Here is a 27891-nt window from a genome sequence, read left to right as displayed (position 1 = left end):
TTTAACTGTGCATAATTAGAGTAGCAATGAAATTTTTTGATTTTTGGCTAGTTTTACTAATTTGTTTTGATTTTTATGTGTCCGTCTTTCTTTTTTTTGGTTAAAGGCGAATAGACAACATAAGGGAATAAAAATGAAAAGTAAATTTTTTATGTAAGTAAAGAACAATAAAATATCACGAATGAAATACATATTTCATTTCTCAGAATTTATTTTCAAAGCACGTTAGAATCGATTCCGTATTAATCTAAATCGATTTCATTCAATTTTGTAAAATCAGCACCTTAACACATCACTAGCCGAATCAATTGAGAATTCACCGCACATAACAATGGCGCTTGAAAATTTTCACCCATTTCTAGAAAATAGATTTCTCGAAGCCGCGGCGAAGACAAATAACGTCGGCAACGAACAATTTCGTGGGATTCGTTTGGCTGCCTCCGAGCTCAGAGTAATTGACAAAGAAACCTTTAATTGAGCTGAAAGCGTGTGTTGTATGCTCCTATACAGTTAAATGCTGTGTGAAATGGTAAAAGAAGTTAATAACTCTGACGAATAACCATAATTATGGAAACATCGTATCTAATCTATGTTGTGTAGTAAATCAAGATCTTTTTTATCCTTTGTATTTTTTCCTTTTCTTTTTATACTGAATATTTTGGTTACAGATGTATTTTGTATTGTAAATTGTATAACCTTTGAGTAGGTGAATGTTATACAATTACTGTTAATGTATGAAATCAATTCAGATATCGATGGTTTTAACAATAACTAATGTAACAATATAGTAATGAAAAGTGTATATAAATTTCTAAAATAAATAATTTTTTACTATCTGTCTCCAAAATCTTTGTACTGCCAAAAATTATAGACCTGTGGCATTTCTATAGAGTTTTAGAGTGATCACTTTAAAAAGGTTGATTGAAGAGAGATGTGAAAGTTTTAAAGTTTTTTGCTGACAAATGAGTTATATATTTACCTCTTTAAAGATTTTTTACCTTTTAGACAGTATATTTTATGTCAACCGACCATTTTTTTTGTCTTATCGACTTCACTGAGTTTGTATATATAACTGAACAATGTATACAATTTAAAGATGATTTGAAATAATATTCAGAATAATTTACTTTTTTACCGCCTATAGTTACTACGTAAAACATTTGTATATGTAAATTTTGGTACTAAACTATGTTTATATCAACATATTTTGTCAAGTTTTTTTTTAATAAATTACGAACAGGTTTCTTTACAACTACGCTATTTATATTTAAAAAGGTAATATTCACATTAACCGCCCAATTTTCAACACCGGTTTGAAATTGATAATAAGTTACAACTTTCAAAGTTGGAAAATGATCGTAAGTATTACAGCAAAGAAGACTACCAATCATTTAATTTCATTCAGTTATAAAAAAGGTCGGTAGGTAAAGGTAGCATCATTAACGTGCATAAGGTTCGTTCAAAAAGCTCTTCCGCCTCACACATAACACATTTCCGGCGCCCATTGAATCCTACTCGAAATCCATCGCGATTCACAAAAGCACTCGATATCTGAAAAAGCCCTAAATAAACGCAATAGGAAGGTGAGTTCCCAATAATAAGAGTTCGCGGGCGTAAATTTGATAAAGTCTTTTTATCGTAGCATCACACGTATAAAAGACGCTCTTCTATCCCTACCTCCATTTGAGCTTTCGATTGAGTGTTTTTATACTTAATAAGTAAAAAGCATAGCGTAAAGCTTAGTGATCATATTCCTCATGTATACACAAGTAAGATGAACAAGTAACAGTAAGCAAAGTCAACAGAATAACTAGAAATAAATTCATAGTGAATTTGTATCAGATGACAGCGAAATCTCTCTATAGCCTGATGAAGTATTTAGGCCTGTCAAGAGCGAACATCGGCTCATTTTTTGGCTTATTTTCAATGCTGCATTGGCTAGATCACGTAATTCTACAAGCATTGCAAGGATGCCTATCTCTAAACCTGCTACGAGGGACCCCATGCCCACGAACCGTACACGAATCCACTCCCTAAAAGATAGACCCGGTTACCGAAAACTGAGCCCATGGATTGCTAAGAGGTTACGCGTCAATCATTATTCTGTAATGCCTTGTAATTTTTCCACAATACATATACTTGAAGTTAGAGGTGTGTTCAAGCTGTATTTGACCATTCAGACCGAGTGCGTTGGGATATTTTTTTAACTAAATTATGCGGAATTCTTCATGATATTTTTCTTCACCATTTTCATCTAATAGCAATGTTATATGATAAACGAGAAATAATTCGTATTCTGGTCCCTTATGAATAATTATAATATACCTCACCGCGTAATATAGCAGCGCCTTGCAGCAAAAAACCATTCTGCCGTACCTGTAAAAGAAAATAAATTGTTAAGTTATTAAATTCGAATTTCGAACGAAATTTTAAAATTGGTTTAACAGTTTCCGATTGGGCGTCACGCGTAATTGAATGCAGCCTGATTGGCTAGTTCATATCACGTCCAATGGTGGCGCATCCGGTGCTGTCACGTGGACAATTTCCGAGTCTATTTCCGACGCAGGCGTTAGTTACTTGGCCTGTATACACTTGACTCCTGCAATTCTATATTCACATGTTTACTTAGTTATAACCTTGATTTATTTTATCTAATTATTAGCAGACGAAGAGTTTAGATATATATACAAAATATGCAATAGTTTTCTGACAAATTAACGTCTTTAGATAATATAAGATTTTAACAATTACAAAGTAGATTAGCGTCTGCCATTCTCTCAATTCCAGTTCACCGAGACAACTTCACAGAGATTACGAAGTTTGTTTGAGCAACCGACGTCAGCGTCTCGCCTCCAGCATGATTGATAGCTGTAATTAACCTAACTGGTTTTGTAATCTTTGCCTAGTCATCATTAAGAATATAAAATATCAGTTACATCACAATTTAACTTTAGAAAAGTCATTTTGAAAATGATTAACAACGTCAATAACATGAATAGCTAATTCAACTAGGCTGGGCTTCTGGAAACCAGTAAACATGTTTTCATCTAAGATTCCTCACAAGAGATAACAAAAAATTGTAGACAATGAATTGAAAAATTTAACATAACAGACAAAAGGTTTGATTGGAGAGGATATTCAATCAAACCGGTTGAACGACAAACAATTCAACTATGAATAATTTATATTGATAATTAGGTGGATAGGTGCAAATTTGAAGTAGAGATTTTTCGAATTTTACAGTAAAAACATTAGATTTTATTTCACTGAAAGGTAACTGTTGCTTTACTGGCATTCACAGAAACCGCGTGCTTAAGGAGGCAGTGAGCAGATACGTTTAGCAGAAATATAATTTTAAGTAAAACACGAGGTGTCGTCCCTTCGGAGCCTCGGCTCAAGCCACTTCATATTATTTTATTACCGAAGTAGTAGATTCAGAACCGAAGGCTACTGGTTATCAATTATTAATTTGGTAACATAACATCTAATTTGCGTAGCCTGCTAAATAGTAGTGGTTTTGGCGCCGAATATTAATAAATCCGTGGATGTCGCGTCGATTGATATGTTTGTCCTTAAAGGCACAAAATAGAGACTAGACTATACATCGTTTGCTTCCGCAAAATCCTAATATACAGCCATAGAAGCCAAAGGACCTCAGAACATCAGGAGTCGCTGATAGTTGTCGGCAATGCGGTTGAACTTGTGCAATTACAAAAGCGTAGAACATCATAAAACTGTCCGTAAACAGTAAAAGCTTGGAGGGAAGTTATAGCAGAGACTGTCATAATTGGATACGACCTTCAATCACGAGGTAACGAGTAATAATAAACCGATAATTGAAATACGATTTTTTTTAAACTATGGATATAATACGGTTTTCTATGTTAATGCCAAGCGATCCGACTTCCGAGTAAGAAGCCCATAGTCAACAGCGTCGATTATATTTTCGAAGGATAATGACCTGGTATTCACCGGATTAAACTGCCATTTTGCGAGAATCGCACGGCTTAGGCTGAAAAACGTTACGCGTACTTGATCGTAGAAGAGGGGCCGGAGGTTTTAGTTGTGTTCGTAATATTTGTATTACCCTTGAAGCAGTAATTACCTTCGAATAAGAAATTTCTATGCACATGTATTTTAAGTACATTCGTCTAATTATGATATATAAGCGCAAATACACGAACGATCTCTTTGGTTCCTGAATTTGAAATAACGACGAATATATATATATTTATATATATATATATATATATATATATATATATATATATATATCTTGCAGGACGTTGTTTCACATAAAGTTAATTAAGTAACTTTCTTCAATGAAGGATTTGGATCCTTTGAACGTTCACACTATGTAAATCATGCTAAAGGCGGAACTTTGTGATGACGCTTTGTTGTGTAAGTTGCCTTTTATTGTGTAACAAGTTATTAAGTTTCCTCAATAAATATAAATAAAATACCAGATAAATGTACGTTTTAATTATGTATTGGATAAAGTAATTGAAGTAAGAAATATAATCCAATGGAATAAAAGAAAGTACTTTTTTAACATAATAATATCAAAACTTATAAATTTTAATTCATTGAGAAATATGGAGGGAGATAGGTAGAGAAATGTCAATGCGTCCAATTCGTTTTTTAAATTTGCAATTATTTACGTAGTGTTAGGTTAATATCATATAAGGCCGCTAAAATGTTTTACGCAATTTTATTTAGGTTTCTTAAACTTGGAATTAATATATTAATAGCAATGCGAAACAACAATAAGTTGCCGAATAAAATATATTCTATTCAAATGATTTTCATATACACACAAAAAACTGTTTTATTTTTCTATTTATAAAAAAATGTACGTAATCGGTAAATAATGGTGAGACGAAAGGCAATAGAGATTAATTTTTATACGAATAGGTTTAGATTTGTGTAAAAATTTTTATTTAAAAGTATCATGGGGAATTTATATTCATATTGTATACGGGGTACTGTAATAACACTATGAAATTATAAATCAAATATTGCAGAGAATTACTTTATAATGATGATTAATAGGATATCATATCGAAGCCGGCATCGATATATTAACTATTCAAATGCGGTAGTTTAATGAAATGTGGTCTTGTGAAGTACATTTATGCAATGTTATTAACGACCAGGATCGTAAAAACAATCGATGTTTGCAATTTGATTAAATTTCTTTATAGCTTGATTATATTATATTGTCTTATAAGGTTATATTTCTTTCATCGTTAGCTTATCAATATTATACAATAATTTCATATTAGCTTAGTCAATTTGCAAGGGTAAAAGATATCGAGCAGGCCAGATAGCGTTCAGAACAGATGTTGGGCCCAAGGGTGTGGAGAGGAGATCACAGACCGGCAAGCGTAGCATAGGATGTCCTTGTTTAAGTTGTCGGAAACAGCAGGACGCAAGCCGCTTCCATGCGGTCCTTTTGGGAATCTGTGACCAAGGCAGATGTTTCACAGTGAACATCTTACGACTGAAATGACGATGATGACTATTATATTCTTTTTTTGCTAAGCTATATATTACCGAAAGCTAACAGTCTCTATGGTACGTGGCACTCTGTGGTGTTAAAAAAATAAAATCAATGTTTATGTAAATAGTAATGATGACGGCTCATCGTTATCTTATCAGACGCTCACTGCAAGGAATAGGTCTCCCCCAAAAATGAGCAAAATGATCCGTGTTGCTCTACCCGCTTCCAGCGACTACATAAAGTCTAATCTTAAGTAATTAATAATTACATTACGAATTTAATAATTAAATGACTATCCGGTAATAAGTATGTAAGATAAAAACAAAATATACTATACATGTAAATATCATACTACCTTTGTAGAGGCTTTGGGACGCAACAAAGATGAACACGCCTAGCTAATAGGAGCTAAACGTTAATAAATCAATACATGCGCCGAACCGTTCTCACAGCACAGCCGGATCAAAAGGCCGGGTCCCGGGCACCCGGGTCCCCGGATATCGAGGTACTACGTCATACATAAACATTAAACATGAATGCTTAATGAAGGTAGACGTACGAGAAAACCGCCGGGCTTCTAAGACAATTCTGTGTAACAATAGACGAGAAAAACTATTTTTCAACGATAACAATACTAAGCTACATGCTTGATCCATACAGATGTGGAAATTTTCAAGTTATGGATTTCTTTGATTGTTAAAAATTAAGCAAATAAATCGTGAAAACCTGTCTCGAATTTTCATATAAAATGCTATCGAATCATTCCTAATTTTTCTTACACAACAACCTAATTGTTGTAAATTAAATGTGGACGGTTCACGATAAGTCTTGTTGGAGGTGTGCAGGAGGTATATCGGTGGCACAGACAAAGTTGTCGCTTGAACCTATAACGCCTAAATTTCGACTTCAAAACGTTAACAGCTCTTTCATGGGTTCGGGTGTAGTACGCATGTATAATTATATTTCACGAGATATCTTAGATATTCCGTTTCTTTGTTTTAAATATAAAATCAAAAGTATTTTATTAAATAAATCTTATTATAGCATTCAAGAGTTTTTAGTTGATCGAAATGCGTGCAACTTGGTTTGTTTGACTTATTTACTTAATTGATTATAATGTACACATGAAAACATATTAAATATATATCATTAGAACCGCAACTGTTAAGTTTTTGTTCGATTTTTCTCAAAAGATCAGCATTTGAAGCCGGTGGTAGCTTATTGTTTATAATGTTAAAATAATCGGCGATTCAAGATCTCATGTGAATGCCTGTTTTAATAAAGATATTTTGAATTTTCAACCAAAAAACGTCAGATCTTTCAAGACATTATTACGCTGTTAGTCTGGTAACGAAATTTTTCATTTCATTACTATAATCATTTATCATCTTTTAACTTATACATACTAAAATTAATTAATTGTAATTATTAAAATAACGCATACATTTTATAAAAAAAAAACTCTAGTAAACACGGCCTTCTCATATTAATAATAATATCAATTAACTAATGTACGATATTTACGGCGAGATATTGAACCGTTTATAAGGTCGTAGTGCACCCCAGTAGCGATTTTCAAAAAAAAAAATAACGGCACATAAACCTCCCTCGTAAAAAGATACATACATATTGAAAACTTTCATTACGATTGGTAAAGTAGTATTAAAGTTAGTAGTCATATACACAGATAAGCAAATATTACAGTATGAGATATATTTAGAAAAATAATTATAAAATAAAACAAATAATAAAGTTAAAGTTTTAAAACAGACTCAATTACGTAGTAAAGTTAGAAATAGAATTAAAAGTTGGTGTCGATTGGTAGAAAAGAAAAAGAAAAGTTCAGCGATTAAACTTTATTTATTCAATACTGCCGGAAACACCTCTAACTTCGACGTCCAACTTCAATCTGCGAGTTTAAAGTGAGATCGTTTAAAATCAAACCCCGCATCTGTTAACTGTTCCAAAAGCAATACAAATGTTTTTTTTTTTAAACGCAAATTATTTTAATCAAGGTGGTATTTCGAGTAAATAAAATTATGGAAATTAAATATTAAGGCATGTGTGTAAGAACGATTCGTTTTAAATCATTCCCGTTCGTTTGAAATTCGAACGCGAATTTGAATTCGGATGCCGTCAGTGATTTGACAGCTGTCATTGCATTTTGAAAACATGCATACGTAGGCGGTAGTTCATCTCCGCCTGCTAATCGTGTACACTAGTGCCCTTAACAGGCACAGATATGTGCTCGGAAAATCACATTCACCTGTTAAACGCGTAAAAAAGTAATTGACAACTACTTTAATCTTCAGGGCGTCCAGAAATCCAATAAGTTCAAAGTCGTGATATATTCATTGAAAATATCCTTCGTTTGACAGAAGTTAGGACATACAGATTAGTTTATCAAATTATTTTCATATCTTCATGGTATAATACTGCTGATTAGATGCAATGTTTGTATTTAATAAGATAGATGCTCGTGCCATCTATAATATGAGATTTAAAGACTCTCTTAGAGTGTTTCGGGAAGTGAAAAATATGGTAATGCTTATTCATAAGTTGTAACCATAAAAATAGTTACACATGTGATTAAAATTAGAATGTCTGTATGATCATCGTTAGAAATATAATTTTCAAAAAGCTTCATAAGAAGCCCTTACGTTACGCTCATTACTCCGGGTGTCATAATTACTTTGTAGACCTTTGTGTACGTTTTAAAAATTAATGACCGCGTGTAATCCTTTTATAAAGTTTACTAAGCAAAAAAAAGTTACCAGTGCTACTATAGTCTATTACTCTTAAAATGAAAAATATAGCTTAGGAATCAATTGCTTTAACTATTGTATTTATTTATTTACTTTATTGGAGATAGGCAGTAACAAAAGGCAGTAAGAAAGTACAAACTTAGAAGCTTAGAAATATAAAATTATAATAGTTACAGTAGTTACCTTATAACTATCTCACTGAAAACATATAATGAGTCAAACAATGAAAAAACAAATAAAAATAAAAACATTACTAAACAGGGATCAAAGACTATGGTTTATATATTTATATTATGTTTGTTTATATATTTATATATTGTATGTACTCTTGTATTGAGGATATTTGTGATTTCGAAAAAAATCCGATTGAGTTTGTTGTGTACTCTTTCAACGGCCTGTTTGGAGCATTCGTATTTACGTGATGGCCGTCATTATAGTGCAGCATAATTTGCTTTTAGTTAATTTGTTAATTTTAGATGAAGTTAGTTATGATTAACTACACATTAGATAACTTTGTTAAATTATATATACACAAAGTATTCACGTTAAAATTATTAATGTAAAATTGTTTGCGTGTACACATATATCTTGTTCTCGTTAAGACGCTGCGTACTACTGGCTGAAACGGCCATAGAAATATTAGATTTAATTTATTATTGCGCGTTCGTACGCCATTTTGAGTTCAAATACCAGCGATGAGATAGTCATTGACATTGTGGCAGCGCCAGTCGTGATTTGTTAATAGTCTCATTATCTATATATAGAGAGAGAGAGAGAGTATATACTCAGGCAGACAGATTTTTTTTTTAAAAAACATATAGAATTCAAAACTTCCTTGATCATAGGATCACTACTAAATCACTCAATAAAAATATGTCGATTATTATCACCGTAGTACCTATTCTCGTATGAGCAAACTTCATGACAAATACTTGTTATAAAATCTGTTCGACTTACGTAACATAAAAAATGTTCCGTAATTTACAGAGACACTGATTAAAAAAAAAAATCAATTATAGTTTCTGTCAAGAAGTGAGGATTGGTTACGTAGCTTGAGAATGGTTAGTAAAATTGTGTTAATTTTTCATTCTAGGTTATATCAAGGGATAGATGATCGCGAATTATCTTCAGTTCATCTCCTCATTTATAGTTTGTATATACTTAACTTCTGAAGAACGTAAGAGTATTGGACACGTCAAAAACGAAATTTTCGATTCCCCAGCGGGTAATGCAGTTGTCCAGTTAAACGTCGGACATGTTGGCACGCCGGCCGGCATGTTGTAATTCCCTTTGTGTTCACGCTAGAATCACGGCGTCGCCTTCCGTAAATCGAGTTCCGTTGAAATGAGTCCGGCGATAAAGTGTGCAGTTTGTTCACTTCTCACGTCGATATTCTGACGTCTTTGAACTTGTGAAATACTATCTATTTCTTAAGTTCAAATATATCGTAAATATTATTTATGTTGTGTTAACTTGATTGTTAGTGATACTTGCAGGTTTAAATAGCGGTTTTCATATTGAAATATTAGATATTAGATATCTTATCTAATGGCTTCTGGAGAGTACACCACAGGACGGCGAGGGCATCATAGGACATCTTTCCGCTGGGTGGACAGACATCCTTGTGAAGACACTGAACGCAGGCCGCTTCTTACTGGCGCTATTGGAAATCCGTGGGGAGTTTTATTCCCAGTAGTGGACATCATTTGGCTAAAATTATGATGATCTTATCAAAGTGTGCCAAGTTCCTTCAAAACGAAACAAAAAGCGTTACTGTTTATTACTTTATAAGTAGAAGTTGCGTTGATATTGACCAAAACGCCATTTCTATATGAATATAATTTTGATAGTAACATTAATTAAATCTATGATAATAATAATTGCATTTTAGAGTTACGTATAATATGCGCCGGGTAAACGGCAGCAAATACATATGTTTATTAATTTAAACTCAAATTAAACGATTTAAGAATTTTTGCTAGGCCTCTAAATTTACTTTTAAACTTGAATAATTAATTTTAGTAATGACGTGACCGATGACTTACAAAAAAATAAAAAATAAACTATTATAACAAATATTTATTGCCATTTAACCATACCAGTGTAGATTAAATATATGTATAAAAAGGTCTTTCGAGGGATCCTGTAAAACTAGTAAACTTTTCACAGACTATATTACTTCGTTGAGATACACGATAACAAATTGCCGTATCGATTCAATTAAATAATTAAATGAAGGCGCTCTAAATTACATAAACTGAATAAATTTTAATGTTCGAATCAAATTGTCAAAATATAATGCCGAACAAAGGAATGTCAAAGACGAATGCCTTGTAATTAATTGAATGCAAATTATTAACAGTAGCGTAACAAAGAATGTCGCGGTCGTAAATCAAAAGCGCTCCGAGAGTAACCGGGGCGTATCTTCACCTTAACCGGATGACGTTCGACGCGGAGCGAATACATTAGCGGATATTATAAAGCCGCGGTTTAAATTTCATCCGGATATCTGACTACAATTTATCCTATTGTTATTAATCGTAGTTTTAAAAATGGAAATCAAAATATGAGACATGTTGTGTAATAAACGCATGCATATACTTTGATGTACAATATTAATCGATAAACTAATAAGAGATAATTAATAAAATATATTTATATGACCATAGAGAGCATTCACATATTAGCATATAATAAATTCCTTATTGTCGTCATAGTACCAGCAATAGGGCTTACATTGCTGTAAATAGGCCTAACCTATAGTTTTCCTATAAGACCAATCGGAAGCGATGAGTCGCTTCCGATTGGTCTTATAGAGAAATCATTGTCAATCGGTCATTATATTAAGATGTTAAATAGCTTTTTAGTGTATTAACCACAGCATTACATCTGTGGCAAATACCATGGGACGTAAGGTGATATGAAATGTGTGGTAATTTCACAAGATACAACGCTTATAAAAATGTTACCTGTTCCGTATAAGAATGCAGTAAACAATCATTGTCCATTGACCGTGAAATTCAAATTAGTGTTTTTTTTTTTACATTGTTACACCGTGCCTCGTAACTAAGTATAATGTTCCTTGTAAGAAAGTCGGTGTCACAGTGACCAGTTAAAGGCATCCTTAACTACCTGTCCCTTAGTTCCAGTGTATATCCTTGAACAAACCTTCCAGAAAAGAAAAAGTGTTAAATGCTTCGGTGACAGGATATCTTCTTTTACTTCGCTTCTGATGTTGATAGGGCATTTTGATAGATTGTAGATTTTCTCCCGCCCAATCTGTTGTCTCTTTTTATTAGAGTTATGTATGGCAGAGGCTCCACACTATTGAAAGTATTTTTATAATTTATAAACGCACAGCAGAGCATAGCAAACGATAACGGCATATAATATTCGGTAGATTTTCCTGTTAAACAAATTGTTAGGATGTGTCTACAATACCCTAGCCTGTCCGAAACTCTGCTTGTTCAAATGGCTTGTAAAAATTTACCATTCAATTAAACTCTATTATTATTTATAATATTTAGAGAATGTTTATACTAAGGCGTTATTTTTTAATAATAATTTCAATTTGTAATTAATTATGGAAGATTAAATTTATTTTTAAGTTTTAAATATTCATTTATTATAACAAAAATATTATGAACCAAGTTATAATGATGTCGTAAATGCATTGGAAGTTTTCTTTATAGCGTGAAGCGTACTTGAAAAGCACGAAAACTCCATTAGCAAGGAAAGTTGTTTACGTAGTTACAGCTATGCGAAGCGATAGCGAGTATTTAGCAAATCGTTAGTGAGAAGCAACAAATTAACTGCGACTGTTTAGTTTGACTTGAATTTAAACTACTAACCATGTTAAAAGCTTTAGTTATTTGTTAAATCTACTATCGTAAATATATATAATATATCTCTAGTTGAAAGCTATCTAGGAAGAAGTATTATATACTTTAATCTTCCAGTCATAGAATGAAAACTGATATTGCGTTGGGGGGACATTCCGTGGCCTCTACGCAGCCATCTCACGCCAATTTGCTGTCTAGATTGCACACGTTAAGATGGCACATACCTATGTGATGTTATTATAAAAATATATATTTACTGTGTTTACTATATTATAAATAAAAATTTTCTTTCCTAAGATTTGTAGTTAAAATCCGCTTAACTTAATGGCCCTCTTCGTACAACGTCCTTTAAACCGGACTTTTTAAAACATGTGAAAGGGATACTTGATTGCAATTGTCGGCGAAAATAGTAAGAAGATTTTGAGGTACGTTTACATGCACCCACTTTTTAAATTTTTTATAGGTTCTTTTTAAACTAATGCGCTTTTGGAGACAGTTATCTAAAATTTAATAAGTAGTAATCATAAATATTGAAAAGTTGTCTTATATAGGACTTTAAATTTATATTAGATATCGAAATAAGCGTTTTCTTAAAAAAAAAAAATTGCTCACGCTTATCATGGCAAGTTTCTTGGTAAAGACTTTCAAAGCAACTTAGCTGGCAAATATTACTATATTTTGTATAAAACCGCGCAATAGTTATTTTTTTACATACTTTTTATTCGCTTAATTAACATAGCTTTGAAGTAATCGAAAACTCAGAATTCCTGTCCTTCAGTAGAATAAGGATGATGAATAAGCCAATGACAAGTATCATCTAAGAATTGAAAGCATACTAGTGAAAATGCGCTGATAAACTGTTTATTATACGTCTAAAACCTTGTTCTTAAGTTATTGTCATTGCAGTCACTAACCTTTTTTTTCCTCGGTAATTATATTGGTATATTCGGCTTGATATTTAGTCGCATGAAATTCTATTCAACCACTCTAATTCTGATATAAGAAACCTTGATCGTAATTACTTTATCACTTTTTGTATCGCCGATTAAGCTATAACACAGTTGTTACAAAAATGGACATCACGCTGCTAGTAAACAAACAAGCTATTTAACAGTTACTCTTGTAAAGGCAGGAGTGACTTTATGCCAAGTCGTAAACCATTTTATCATCAACGAACCCCATTTTTGCTTACATCTATTAATACATAAAAATCGAAAAACGCCGGTCAGGCCCGAGGCACACATTTTATTAAGTCGTCCTTTGAACGCGACAATGGCGTATGTAATAAAATTTGAAAAAAGAAACGCGACGCCATTGTGCGCCGGCAGCGCCCCTGGCGGCGAAATTACGAACTGCATTCTGTTTCCGTGAAACGGAGCACAGAGTAACGTAAAAGTGACATAAATTGAAACGTCTATTAACTTTTTATTGTCGCGAGTAATTCTTTCGGGGAATGTAACGCCCGAAACGGCTAGACTCGAAATTTAATCGGCTTCACGAAGTACGAATGTTATGGGGTATTTGATCGGACGAAGTTTTATTGTTAACCGATAGCTATATTAATCTGGACGTTGATCGGAAACGTTTATAACTTTCAGCGAAAACATTAAATTGAACATTGTCATTCGATGCTTGTTCTAAAAAAAATTAAAGAGTTCTATTCACTGCGTGAATAATAAATTAAGAGTAAGAACTAAAAATGTTTTCATTTATAATATAAATTTAGCGGTAGATTTCAATAACTAAACATGATTTTTGATACAACTCTTCGCACTGTACTTTAAAATTTATAAAAACGTTTTACATTTCATTTTCATTTTTTATTGAATTAGACTAATTGTTGGAAAATTTTACATAATTTACTTCATTTGACTTGTATATTCAATACAATAGTATGTGGGTGTAATTTGTGGATTCGTAAATTACACATTTATCTATTCCAGTACATTTTAATCATAATTTCACCTTTCCAACAATAAGTATGTAATAGGACTAATAATAATCATATAATCTTTAGCATAAATGTTGCTAATATATACCTGTTCACTATTTGTGATATATGATAAATTAAGATATTCCACACGACAGCAGTAATGGCCGGGAATAATTGCGTGAAATTGTTCACGTGTAATAAACCCTTATCGGGACAATGGCTGCCGTCGTAAAGTAACGTAACGCGCGTCTGGACTCGATCCAAATTATCGATATCGAGATAACAACGAAAATTATTAACAATTGCTTCAATGTAAGTCGATAACACACGCCGAATGGCCTGGAACTTTCTTATTACTTTCAAATTGAATTTCGATTTATATATTGATTACGTGATTAGATAAAAGTTTTAGTTTTATTTAAAATAATGACAGTACTAAAATTCGACACGTAAAAAATTAGACGATAAAAGACATTTCAATAGTTTTTTCATACTTAGCCTGGCCATAAATATTTTTCCTTTAGTAAAAACTTAACACTAAATTTAAATTAGGAATTTGTTAATCTCGTACGAGTGTTGAATATTTTTGTGATTAAAATGGAGTAGAAATATACAGAGAAACTAATAGCTGTATTATTTATAACGGACTACACAAAGTCTGGAGCCAAAAGCAATTTTTAAAACTGTTAATGGCCGAATTTTAGTGTAGCCGGCTATTAATAGGAATCATGAAAGCTCCTCTATTTGTAATAGTATAAGGCCTAATTATTCATTGTTCCACGAAATCGACAATCAAATCTGAGAAAGATATAATTCTTAAAATTTATTTACAAAAGCGTTATATTGTTAGTTGTGTATCATTATCTCTTTGTCCTCCTTCTTGGTCGGGAATCACAACTTCTTCTAACTCCATTAAGAACTGTCGCTATTGATAATTCCAGCTCCTGTAATATCTAGTCTAATTAACACTTCTTTCCGTTCTCTTTAATAATTTTAGACACAATAAGCAATGACCTAATAATGTTTCAGCAATATTTTTTATTCGAATCATATATACCAGGAAAGGTACACAGATAGCGAGAAAAATTATAAAGTAAATAAAGATTTCTAATCTAAGTTTAATTGACGAATAGAAGTTAATGTTTTTATTATGCAAAAAAGCTAAACAAAGATATCTCAGATAAACACAAGCACAAGACAGGTTTTCGTGGTGATCTTTGAGAAAGCCTATGTATTGCAGTCAACATCTTTCGGCTGAAAAGAATAAGAAAGGGTAGGAACACACGACGATCGTGAAGCCAATGGTTGCCAAGTTATTGTATTTCAAAAGACTAAGACTAAGACTAAGCACAGTAAACGTATACAAATATTGATTAGTATTAGTATTTTTATTATAAAAATGTTGTTGATTTAAAAGTTTAAACGACGTCCGTAACTGTGCAATACTAGGACCGCGGAGATTTATGTATCATTTTTTCCACCGGATCACGAATAAGCTTTTGAGCTTTAATGCTTTTCCCATCGCGCGTAACTAATAACGGGTAATATAGGAGATCAGATTTTTTTCTCAATGTATTTTGCTATTTTTTCTATATCTGCATTGCAGCCTAAAAGCTTAAATATATCGGCACAGACCGCGTCGGCGCTTAAGCGGATTAATGTCCCTTACACACGCAACAGTGCAGTTAGAGGAAAAACGCTCGGTTACACCGCCCACCGGCAAACTTTTCAGCCGTTATCAACGCTTATTAGTACGTAATTTACAATACGCCGATTGTTCGTGCGTTTTACGTTTGTAATGTGAGATTGCCTTTACTCAATATCGATTGTAATGAACATGAACTTGGAATGATTTAATCCATGGAGGTTTTAATACCATCTTTCCATTAGTTGCCATGACGGACTTGTTACTGTCAATTGTTGGTTTTTTGTAGATCGGTGTGTGTACACTTTTGTATAACTCATGGATAACTTTGTAAAAAAAAAGATTTAAATTTTTCTCGCGCTTTAAAATATATGCAAAAATAATTAGCTAAATTGAGGTTAATTCGTTTAGTTAGTTTTTGTATTTGGTAATACGTTTGGTGATATTTTATCAAATAAATAATAACAATTTTTATTTCACTTTATCTTATGCGTGTCATTATTTCAATATTTCAATGAAATAATTTATCATTTGTTTAACATTACAGAGGTTGTTAAATTTACGTAGTGTTAGTTCACTAGCCACTGTATTTTTAATTAACTAGTAATTCTTATTAGGGAGTGAATAGACCGAAATTTTTTTAAACCATTTAATTTTTTTAATAGCCTTCAAAATTATTTTGTATGTAATTTAAATAAGCAACGGTCTGTAACGTTAATCGCGAAAAACCTTATTGTTTGGAACCGAAATGAATAAATAATTCAGTTTTCGAATTTAGGCCAAATCTTCCCGTAACGAGTTGCAAACAAACAAGGGCGGGCGGAAGTTGTTACGGCGGGCAATAAATAATAAAGCGAGTCGCTCCTACGGGGCCGGCGGCGGGATATTTAATACAAATGTGTTGCCGTGGCGACAGCGCTGTCGCGGATTTGGTGGCAGCTTGCGCGGTCCGACTTTCAGCGGGTACCGGACCACGAATCAAGCGGAAAATTAATATGTATTTTTTTAAAATAACCATCTTACATTACTTTCAACCTATGATTATTTAAAATCTGGATAAATTAAGTCTTGAGTTTTTCTTATAAAAAAATTTTATAAGAAAAACTCAAGACTGATTTAAAACTTAAATAGATAATATATTCTTATGGAGAAAACAAACAAAAATAAATGTATTTTTATAAGAAAAAACCATTAACAAATAGGTCGCTTTATCGCTTGAAATTACTTTGCTTCTTTGTATACGAAAAACGTCGATTTGTCTCAATAAAAATTTAATAATTTTTAGTATGCTTAATAAAGCAAAAGGTTAACACATTTTTTTTTAATTTTATTTTAATGTCATGATAAAATAGTTTTGAACAAATGAAAAGCGTATGAAATTTAAATCATTCATTTCATTTTACTCTTATTTGCTAAGCAAGAAAAAGATATATGATATAATGATATCACGTAACGAATTTAACAATGTTAGATAACTACGTACTACTCGTATTGAACTAAATACATTTTGTTATGTCATTGTTTAATGTATTTCAATTAGTTTTTATAATAAAAATAAATAATCAATCAATTCTATATAGTCTTACTCCCGCTAATGTTCACGCTGTCACTACGCCGTACCCTTAAAGAGTTCACTCCGTTATCCATCGTAAAGTTTCTGCTCTTTATTGAATCAGGGGTTGCTTTGATATGCATATGGATTTATACAGAATATGCACATTTTGCTACTTAGCTAGGCGTAGGGTCTTATAGCGAAATATTTGGAATGAAAACATTTTGCGTATATTCACGGAGATTCAATTTTGTTTACATTTACTGCCGTTTGAGTACAAATAACTCGATTTGTTGGTAAATCACATCTCTATATTGTTGAAATATCATGAATTTTAAAATACTTTATAATATCGAGACTTGTTAGGCATTGATGGTGAAAATTAATCATCGCTCTAGAAAGCGTATATCTGACAGCTGTTATGGCCGAAAGGTTCTCGAGTGGCGTTCACGAGCTGGTAGATGCGGAGTGGTTAGCCCCGGGACCTAGTAGGACCGGCAATATATTCAAGGTCGCAGGAAGCGTCAGGATGCGGGTAGCGCAATTCTGATCACCGAGGCGACCTTTGGAGGAGGCCTATACCTTGTTGTAGGAGTCCATGGGTAGACGACATAAAGCTTTAAATTTACAGACCCCGAAACTGTAAAAGTCCCTGGGCTAACAACATCAACTCCAACCGAAACCAGGCATAATAAAAACAATAAAAAAGATGAAAAATTGTTCCCGCGCGGTATTATCCCTTTTATTTGTGACTGTGGCTGACTATTTAAAAGAATAACGGTGATAGCGCCAATTTAATCTGTACGTTTAAATTTCATTAATACGTTACTGATGGTGAGTCAATTTTTAAATAGTCATTAAGATTACTGATCGCTAACTTATCTCTTTATGAGAGATGTCCCAGCGGAAACGAGAAAAATAATATAAGTATAACAGTTTTAAGAAGCCAATAGTATAGTGATTATTAGCACCGTATACATATAGTTCTTACATCTGGGGCGGTCGATACGAACAGGTCATACGGCGAAATCTCTCTACAGCCTGTTGATGAATTTAGGCCAGTCAAAGGCTTCCGGAGCGGCATTTATAGGATAGGGAGAGGAGCCTGAACGGCACAGTTGCATGCATAGGTATTGCCAATGTATTCCAAGGAAGCCTTCTTAACAGTGTAAAACACAGTTGTTAATAGAGCTGTGGACAGGGCAGGCTCTGGATTTCCCTACAATCGAATCAGTAATGAGGGTTTCCGTAGGAGGACAATAAAAATCAATGAAATGCTGAAAAGTTACGTCTGTTTAATTTACCAGTTAAAAATAATTTGGTTTTTATGCCCACATGTGCTATGAAGGAATCGCACTGACCAAAACTAATTAGCATATTTTATATGCAAAGTACGTGAATTGTGGAGAACAGCTTTCACAAGTTTTGGTCAGTTATTTACCCCTGGTGCAAAACGTTGGGAGCATCGATATTAAGTTTGTCAAAGTGATTAATGTTTGAATACGTTGAAAGCAGGTCACTCTCTGAGGAAAACGTTTGTCCAGCTGCAAACGTCTTACGGTGATTCTGATGGTGATTTTTGAGAAACTAGTCCAAGCTTAGTCGGTGTGGTTAACGTGAATGTTCAATATTGTTTGAGATAATGTGAAACAATGCAATGCAACTCTTCGATTCATTGACTTTAATTAATTTTCCGAGACTGTTTGCAACGTTAAACTTAAAAGTTAATACTGGGTGAATGCATCGAGTCTCGCTAAAAGCACGAGTGGTCAATATACGATAATTAAAAACTTGACCAACCGTGCGAGTGAATAAATTGAATATTTAATTACTGGACGAGCTTGAACTGCGCGATGGTGCTCAAAATCGTTGCCGAGCTATAGTGAGCGTAAATCCCATCACAAAGTGTATCTATTTTGTTAAAAACACAGGTCGATAGGTAATGTTTGTAAAACTTGAAAGGGGTGAAAATATTTCTCAGTTGTCAGCAAAAGGCTTTAAATATGTGTATTTCTAATCAACCTGTATAAAGTAATCATTCTCAAATACTTTTTTATTAAATTCTTTTTTTTTCTTGTAGTACGACAAGCCAATAACTTGGGGCAGTCAATCATCAATCATTTCCTTATTTAACGTATCTGAAACCAAAGATCTTTGATTGGATGTATAGAATTTATAGAAAGCAAATGAGCGATTCACTTATTCTTTTATATAAACCAATTACAAATTATTACCAAACACTGAGTATAATAAGGTTTTTAGATCGAACGTAAAGTCATAAAAATAATATTTTGATGTACGAATGTGAGAAATTAACAGGTACTATTGCCAAATCTTTGTGGAATATTTTGGAATGGAGACCATGTTGAACACACTTTGTTATTGTCATCGGTATATTTTAGATCCAGGCCGCTTGAAAATGTATGTAACTTTGTAATAGGACTGGAGGTCCAAGATCAAAGATATTAAAATTTCTAAAAATACGTCAGAGTTCCCGTGTTATTCAAGGAATTTTTTTTACGTTCAATAAACGCCTTATACTTTTCAGTTCATTTTGAAGCGGATATTGCTATATGCATAGAGCAAACAGAATTTGTCAATGATAAAAGAGGGGTTATTATTTACTTGTTTATTTGTGGGTCGTGAAGTATAATGATATACATCACGTTCCATTCGAGTTTCACGACCCGAGACGAAAACCGGACCTACTTAAATATATCCGTTTCAGTCCAGCTCTCAACGCTTTTAGACCCTTTAATATATTAACAGGGTTGCTATTAATTTTTAATTCCGGTTTCACGGGTCCCCACGTTTTTTATAGCTGTTGTGAATTTATTTTTTCAAATGGTTGTTTGGACAAAAGTAATATTAAAAAAGTTTTATAATAAATATGGGTTTCAAAATGAATGTGTATTTTCCCGTGATGTTGGTCTTACAATGACTTTTTAATGAGAATCTATCACTAAAACCTGTAACGAGAAGTGTGAAATGCGATCTATTGATCGCGATAGAATTTTCTTCATATGGAAAATCTTAACTCGTAAATTCAGCATTTAAAAAAGTAATTTTCAGTCAGATCGATTACGTTTACATTAAAACCTTTTTTTTGTAACTTACTGTATTTATTTAAATTAAATTAAATCATTTATTAACTCTTTATTATACATTAATATAGGAAATTAATAGAAATCTGAGGGAATAAGCAAAAGATGAAGTACAAAAGATATTTTCAGTTATCTCAATTTTATTTTCATTAAACACACTATTTCTTATCTTTTTTATTTCATATTCAGCTTCAATCTTCTATACCATATTTAAGTCAATTCATGTCTGGGACATAAATCTTACCGACAGACTGATGTAACATTAGCAAATGTAGGCAACAGTTCGAACCGGGATTATGTTCTGTTTGTTTTTATTATTTATTTATTTAAAAAGTTCTTATACAATTTATGTATAACGGCGTTATCAATATTGAGGGCATTCTCTATCAGTTAATTGTTTAGGCGGTGCGAAGATATATTAATGAAAATAGGTATATATGTATATATATATATATATATATATACATATACACACATATATATATAGATATATATATATAGATATATATATAAATATATATATATATATATATATTTATATATATATGTATATATATATATATATATAAGCAGTCGTCGAAATGTCTCACTGAAAAAATGTTTGTCGGTATGTTATTCGTAATTAGTATAGTATGATAGTAGGTACCGCTTAAGTTAATATTGAGACCTGTTCCAGAATCTATTTATTATAACTATATTTTTAATCCTATCAAGTTATATTATTTTAAATACCTAGTTATCTTAGTTTTAACATGATTGCGAATATCTAGGTATATGTAAAAGCATTTTATGTAATGCATACATATATAAAACCAATAAGTTCGTTTCATTTTCAGGATCCAATTACTGCCCATCACCTTCACAATGTCTTTAATCCACTATTTTTATGATCTCTCCCGTGTACTTTTCTGGTCGAATTATCTTAATTCTGGTTGCTGTTCTTTCAAACTAGAATCACGAATGCTAACTTAAGTTAAAAAATCTAATTATAGAGCTTAAAAACATAATAAGACGCTTTTTAATAATTGGCTTAATCAACAACAAAACTTTACAATGAATCTACTAATAAAACAAAATATTTATTTTAATAATACGTTAGTTTATTAATATATTTATCAAATTGCATACAGTAATATGCTGTGATGATCCTTAGATATGTTGGTCATATCATTTGCAAACTTGCCTACACGTTGCTGGAATAGTTCCAGGAATTATAACTGCTCTATGAGTGAACCATATGCACGGTATTGTCAACTAAAGATGTCATAACTAACACGTACTGATATGATTTTCACATTTGATGTTTAATATTACAACTTATTAGAAATTTATTATATCACTTTAAGCGAAGGGAAGAACATACTATTATTAATAAAATGAAAATAGCCTTTATTTCTACTACTAAGTATTAGGCGCCTCTTTGTCTCTACCAAATCCCTCTATTCATCACGCTCCCGTGCCTCACGCATTTATATTATAATAGAATAATAATAACACGGTGCTTCTGGCCGCGCGTCGCGTATGAGGTTCGCTTACAAGGACGGAAGGCCGTCACAAGGTGCGAAGGTCATTGAAAAACGCTGCATGCGGGCTGCTTCCAACCGTTTGTATTGTAAATCTATAGGAGGAGGGGCTTAAATCCTATACTATTGCTGAAATGATGATGATTATGATAATGAATAATAATGTTAATAATGCACGAGACAAAAGTCGCAATAATCGGCATTAGAGTGATATGGTTCAAATGAGTTGGCCACATTGCCATGAAATAAGACGTTTGGTGCAAGCGCCTGCTAGAATGAAGATCATGAAATTAGAAAAGGCCAGGAGGAAGGTTATAAAGGCAGTGGGGGGATGACATAAAGGCGACGGGAAGTGACTATGATCCTTTCCGGTTAAAACAGTGGACGCATTTACGTTGTTAGTCCAATATAAGAACATCCTCCGAAATTGTAAAACATTATAGTGTTTAGTAATAACCAGAATTAAATTAATGAACTAAAGATATCCCTTCGACATATAGTATAATAAATAAAAAGGAATAAATTTTAATCAACTTGCATAAAGATTCCGACAAACTGAATTGGAAACGCGCTAGGGATTTTTCAGTTCAATAACCGTACGGGATATAAAAGTACGGAAAAAAAATTGTTGCATGGCTGGAAGCGCATTTCGACGCCGTGCAATATCGGAGTTTTTTGCGTGAGCGACGCATGCAGCCTAGACATATTTCATTTTGGAGCGAACGCCTGATACGGTGGTTTGACATGTTCCATTATAATATTCGAGCGAAACTCCTCACAACATATCAAATTATGAATGGATTCTTAATAAACCTACGTGCTACATAGACATATATAAACATATACAACTACCTTAAAATAGTATATAAGGAAATTTAAACGACTTTCATATTTTAAACGGTTTGTAGCAACATAAACCACTAGAAATAATCGTTTATTGTAAATAAAAACTAAAATGATTTTGCTAATTTTTTTAACAATAAAATGATAAATTGAGTGTTATATCAATTATCGGCACAGATTTTATTAAAATTTCCCGGTCAACTAAAAATATGAATAAATGGATTTTATTATATCAAATTATACCTTCAACAAATACGTCAGAATAAGAATTTTGAAATACAAAATCTTGTGCAGATCTTTATTCGCACTCTATATCTCGAATGTCACTTCTGATATTGCTTTTGGTTCTATATTTTTCTCTCTATAATGTTCTAAATAGGTTACGATGTGTGTAAATAAGTTATATGTGTAAATAGCTGCTCTACAATAGAATTGGCGATCGAATCGATACTCATCAAGCCTGCCTTTAATGTCAACAAGACTTACCAACAGTAAGTATTTCAAGTGATAAGTTAAAACCGATTAAAATAAAGAAAGCTTTCATGGCTTCATTCTGGAAACAACACTTATACGTATATTAACTTATTATTTATGTTAGTCCGGAAAAAATCGCTCGTAGCGATTAGTCGTACATTTATACTAACTGTACATAGTTATTTATTTTTCATAAATACAAGATATTTTAAGAAATCATGTGAAATTAGTGACAACAGATGATGTACAAAGGAAGATTTTATTCCAAACGGCGATGTATTCCAGACAATGATTGGGTGAACTTAATTAATAAGAAATAAATAGAACATGCAGACATTTCAGTCGTTAGTATTTTTGGTGTCAAATTTTCATCATTATCTATCATATATTTTTAAGTATTTATTTATCCATCTAAAAATAAAAAAATTAAAGTTATTATAAGATCACATCAACTTTCCTATGAAATAATTGAATGCTATCAAAGATGATTTCATTCGTATAAGGATGAAACTACGGTTTCTTTTGTTTATCCACAGATATCCCCCACATAGGACAGAGGATTAGAAAATTGAAGTGACAGTTGTTACCACGCAGAACGGTTGGTTGGGAACTTAAGGTTTTGGAGTGACTATAGACCACAGACTGGTAAGAGCAGGGAACGGTGTCTCCATTCACAGTAGATAGATCTTGTTAAGTTTGCAATAATATACTGAATCCAAACTAACCTATCTTATTGAAAGTTTATTGAAAGGATCTATGTCCAGCAGTGGGCTTTCTGCGGCTGAAATAATGATGATGATGTGTATGAATCCTTTAAAAAATAAAGGTAAAGTAATATAATTACAGTGAATCTGCAATAAGTTCCGTATTTCTTTACTCACTCGCATTTAATTACACTCATTACCCCGTTCAGAGTGCAGGCCATAGTGCAAAGTATGCTATCTCCTGGTGGGGCGGTGAGGATGATTTATATTGTGCAGTAACGCCTCCACCCGCTGTGTACTTAAGTATGACTTGAACGCTACTTAGAACTATGCCTCGTTCACATTGATATTCTTTGTGATGGTTCAACAGGCCCACAGAATTTCGATATATTTTACTGTCAAGCACATGTTTAGTTCTTCACCGTTGTCATCATCGTTTGATAGATCTAGCTGCAACTAAAGATGTCCAACAAGATAGATTGGAAGCGACCAGGATCATGACCCCTAGTGTCACTCCTAACAGAGGTATTACTACTTATTCAACTTTATTTCATTATCTTACATTCTTATATTTCATTTTATTAGTTTTTCATGTTTTTTTATTCCTATGTCAGATCTGACAGTTTAAACACAAGTGATTTTCTGGGTCTGTACAATCTAAATAGTAATTCTCTTTCGTAATCACGTTCAAAAAATATAAAAACTTATAATGAAATAAAGTTAATTTCAAAAATCTTTTTTTAATGTAATTGTTAAAACAATATTAAATAAGTAGAAACCGTGCAACTTATAATGATTGGAACAAGATCCACACTATGTCACATTAGGGAATCACAAAGTGGAATGAGGCCAACCTTTTTTGTAATAAAGACGTACAAGAAATATGCGAAACTAAATGATAAAAAATGTTCAGAAAATTAACAGGCGACACAAGAAGGATAATATATATGTTATAATAACAGCTATGCTGATATAAATAAAGTAAGTAAATGAATTTATAATAAATAATTTTAATAACAAACTGTAAGTTCGCAAAAAGTAAGATCGTTTTTCTTTTATAAATAATTTGATGTTCAGATCAGAAAAATTAATAATTATTTTTATAATAGTATTCGTAAATTTCATACGTAAATGCCGCGTTCAAGCTACTAGCTCCGTCCAAACGAGCCTCCGCACAACTAACCCGTAACGTCACCAGACGCTACCTTGATTAATAAATGAGTAAATACCGCAGTTTAATTAATTCGCCTTAGGTGACACGGTCGCTACCGCATGTAGATACAACCAGCCATGGCGGAACATCAGCTACTTAAATACCGTGTATACGAGTGTGATTTTTATTGTGTACATACATAAAGGATATAATAGCGTGCCGAGGCACAGGAAGCCAGTGTTGCCGTGCCGCCGATTGTATCTGGACGCTGTCCTATGATTAATAGTCCGATGTCACTCGGCTATTAATTACTTTGACGTAATGTTATAATTTATAAATAATTTGATAAATAACTGGAAATGACACTGAAAAGTGATTCCAATTACAATATTTACACTGATGTAGCTTGGGCAATGGAACGCAAAATAATATATGTCAAAACACCACACATATATATATATATATAATTTATATATCAATAAAATGAACATAGTGCTTCTTAAATCTGAAAAAATTAAACATCAAGATTACTTATTTCACATGCATATATTTAAGTATACATATAAATTAATACAATAAATAGTACCAAGTAATATTTATTTCTAGATTAATCAATATGTATACGGGACGACGGGATGCTAGCAGAGTGGGTAGGAGGCACATCGGCCGTGGGGATGGCTGTTGGGGCTGCAGCATTCTCGAGCAAAGTATATCGGATTATATAGTATATAATACTGCAGTTAAAATAAATTTAACACAGACTTGTGAGGCCTAATGGTAATTAAGAACTGGTAAAATTTTTATGTGTCAACCCGTTAGGGCCAAAAGGTTCTCAAGAAGCCGGTAGACGAGGTGAGGGTAAGCCTTGACTTGGTGAACCGACGACATAATTAAGTTCATGGGAAGTCACTGGCTGCGTGCAGCGGAAGACTGGTCATGGTGGCGATTCTTAGGGAAGAAGTCCTAATCTTTGCAGTGGGCGCCTATCCACTGAAAAGAAGATATAAGTAATAAAAGGACCAATATTTAGCCACTTCCGCACATGCAGTGGTAGTCGTGCAATGAAATGCACCGCCCGCCAGCCCGCTGATAAATGCATATGCGGCAAACAACGCGAATCACACAACAGCCACCACCAAATTACTCAACACGTGTTTCACCCCTCCACGGGGCATCTTCAGGAGTTATGTTACACCGATTAGTGCCAAACACAGAGTGATACCGATAGTATACAGGTGAGGATTTGTTACATTGTGGCGTATTACATTCGCTTATATTTCACTAATCCTGTGTTATGTTAGAAAGATTAAAATCAATATATTCCCGTTATTCCAACAAGTTTACTTTGTATTCTATCCGCAGATGCCGCTTTACTACTTGAAGTAGTATCAGAGCTTTTAGAAATTGCATGGCATTGTGTTAGCTATAAGTGTATACTGACCTTACGGAGCATTTCCTCGAGCGAGTCCATGTCGACGGAGGCAGGCATTCCCCGCGCGCTCCCGTTAAGCCCGTTGTTATTATTCGTCATAGGTGAGCCGCAACCCACCGCCTCGAGCGCCGGCGCATGCGATGTTCACATTCACAACACAATATTAATTTATAAACACTTTTCACTATTCGTCACAGGTGATCCGCACTTTTACACATTGATACTGTCATTTTTAACGACTTTTACTTTCCTTTTTATTAAAAATTGTTTAAAAATATATATAAATGTAAAAGATAATATTAAAACCCGCTTAAAATACTATCAAATCGTTGTCTTTAAAGAAAAGTAGTAAGAGCATTTCCAAAGAGAATTAAAATAATAACTGTACTGCAAAAGCATTAAGCGCGTCTTTTAAAACGTTGTTGCCAAAAAACTAAATTTCAGACAGTAATACGATACAACGTTTCGTCTCGTCGCAAGTCGTTGAGTCTAAAACAAGAACGCGACGAATAAAAGTCTAGGAAAGCTGAGATATGACAATAAGAAATAAAATATCGCATCTCGCGACTCACTTATTCCAAAGGAATATTAAAGAATTTATGTTTCCACTTCGTTCAATCCCTATATTCTAAGCTTGGAGAGAAAATTTCATTAAGAATTTCAACTATTATAAAATTGCCATCAGTAATCTATAGGGTGTTAAATTATATATATAAAGGCTTTAAATGGGGTCAATGTATATTTTAAAAGCTTTCAATATATGCATTGTACACCATATCCAAAAATCAATGGTTGCAGAAATAGTGAATAATGTAAAATTAATATAAATAAAAATAAAGCCTTATTTTCTTTTGTCACGCCATATCGGAAAATCGACTCTAAAGATTTCATTAACTTTTTAAAAAAAGTTTCCTTATACTATGTAAAAGGTCTTTATAGTAAATATTACAAACAGCGATCGTATGGGATGCCCAGAAATAATTCGTAAAGGAAGTCGTAGAGTATTTTGTTGCATTAATCTTGTGGAAAAAAGAAACAATATTGTTTATCAAAACGCATAATAAAAAACACTACGTTTTAAAAATAAATTGTTTTTAAAATTGAATTTCGAATCGTTTTAAAATCAGGGCAACGTCTATCGAATTATAAAATATAACTAAGCAATTAAGATTAAGTTAACAAAGATTCCTGGGGCATAAAGGTAATTAGCAACTGATAAAGCTTTTTTTGTTTCTAGCCGTTGGGGTCGAAAAGTTCTAGATTGGCGATCACGAGCCGGTTGACGCGGCGACATGAGAGTATGTTGGCTAAATAGACGAAGAAAAAAGTTTATATTTAGGGCTTCACTAATATGTTATAATGATAAAAAAATCTAACACGTATACACGTCTGTTTATGCTTCGACCATCTTTTAATTC

The 27891-nt window shown here is 32.8% G+C and overlaps 1 protein-coding gene across 1 annotated transcript in view; it reads right to left on the bottom strand.

The window, feature by feature from the left end:
• Positions 1-26572, bottom strand: part of LOC137932284 (uncharacterized protein CG43867-like) — a 153691-nt gene extending 127119 nt beyond the window's left edge. Inside the window, exon 1 of the mRNA XM_068775893.1 lies at positions 26483-26572. Coding sequence (XP_068631994.1) covers positions 26483-26572 — 90 coding nt within the window. The remainder of the gene's footprint in view (positions 1-26482) is intronic.
• Between the last annotated feature and the right edge of the window lie 1319 nt (positions 26573-27891).

The sequence above is a fragment of the Battus philenor genome, unplaced genomic scaffold (assembly GCF_028537555.1).
Source record: "Battus philenor isolate CCGP_79_NKW_IND1 unplaced genomic scaffold, ilBatPhil1.0.hap1 SCAF_11, whole genome shotgun sequence".
NCBI lineage: Eukaryota > Metazoa > Arthropoda > Insecta > Lepidoptera > Papilionidae > Battus > Battus philenor.
The sequence above is the reverse complement of the archived record's forward strand: the minus strand, read 5'-3'. Positions and strand labels throughout refer to the sequence as shown.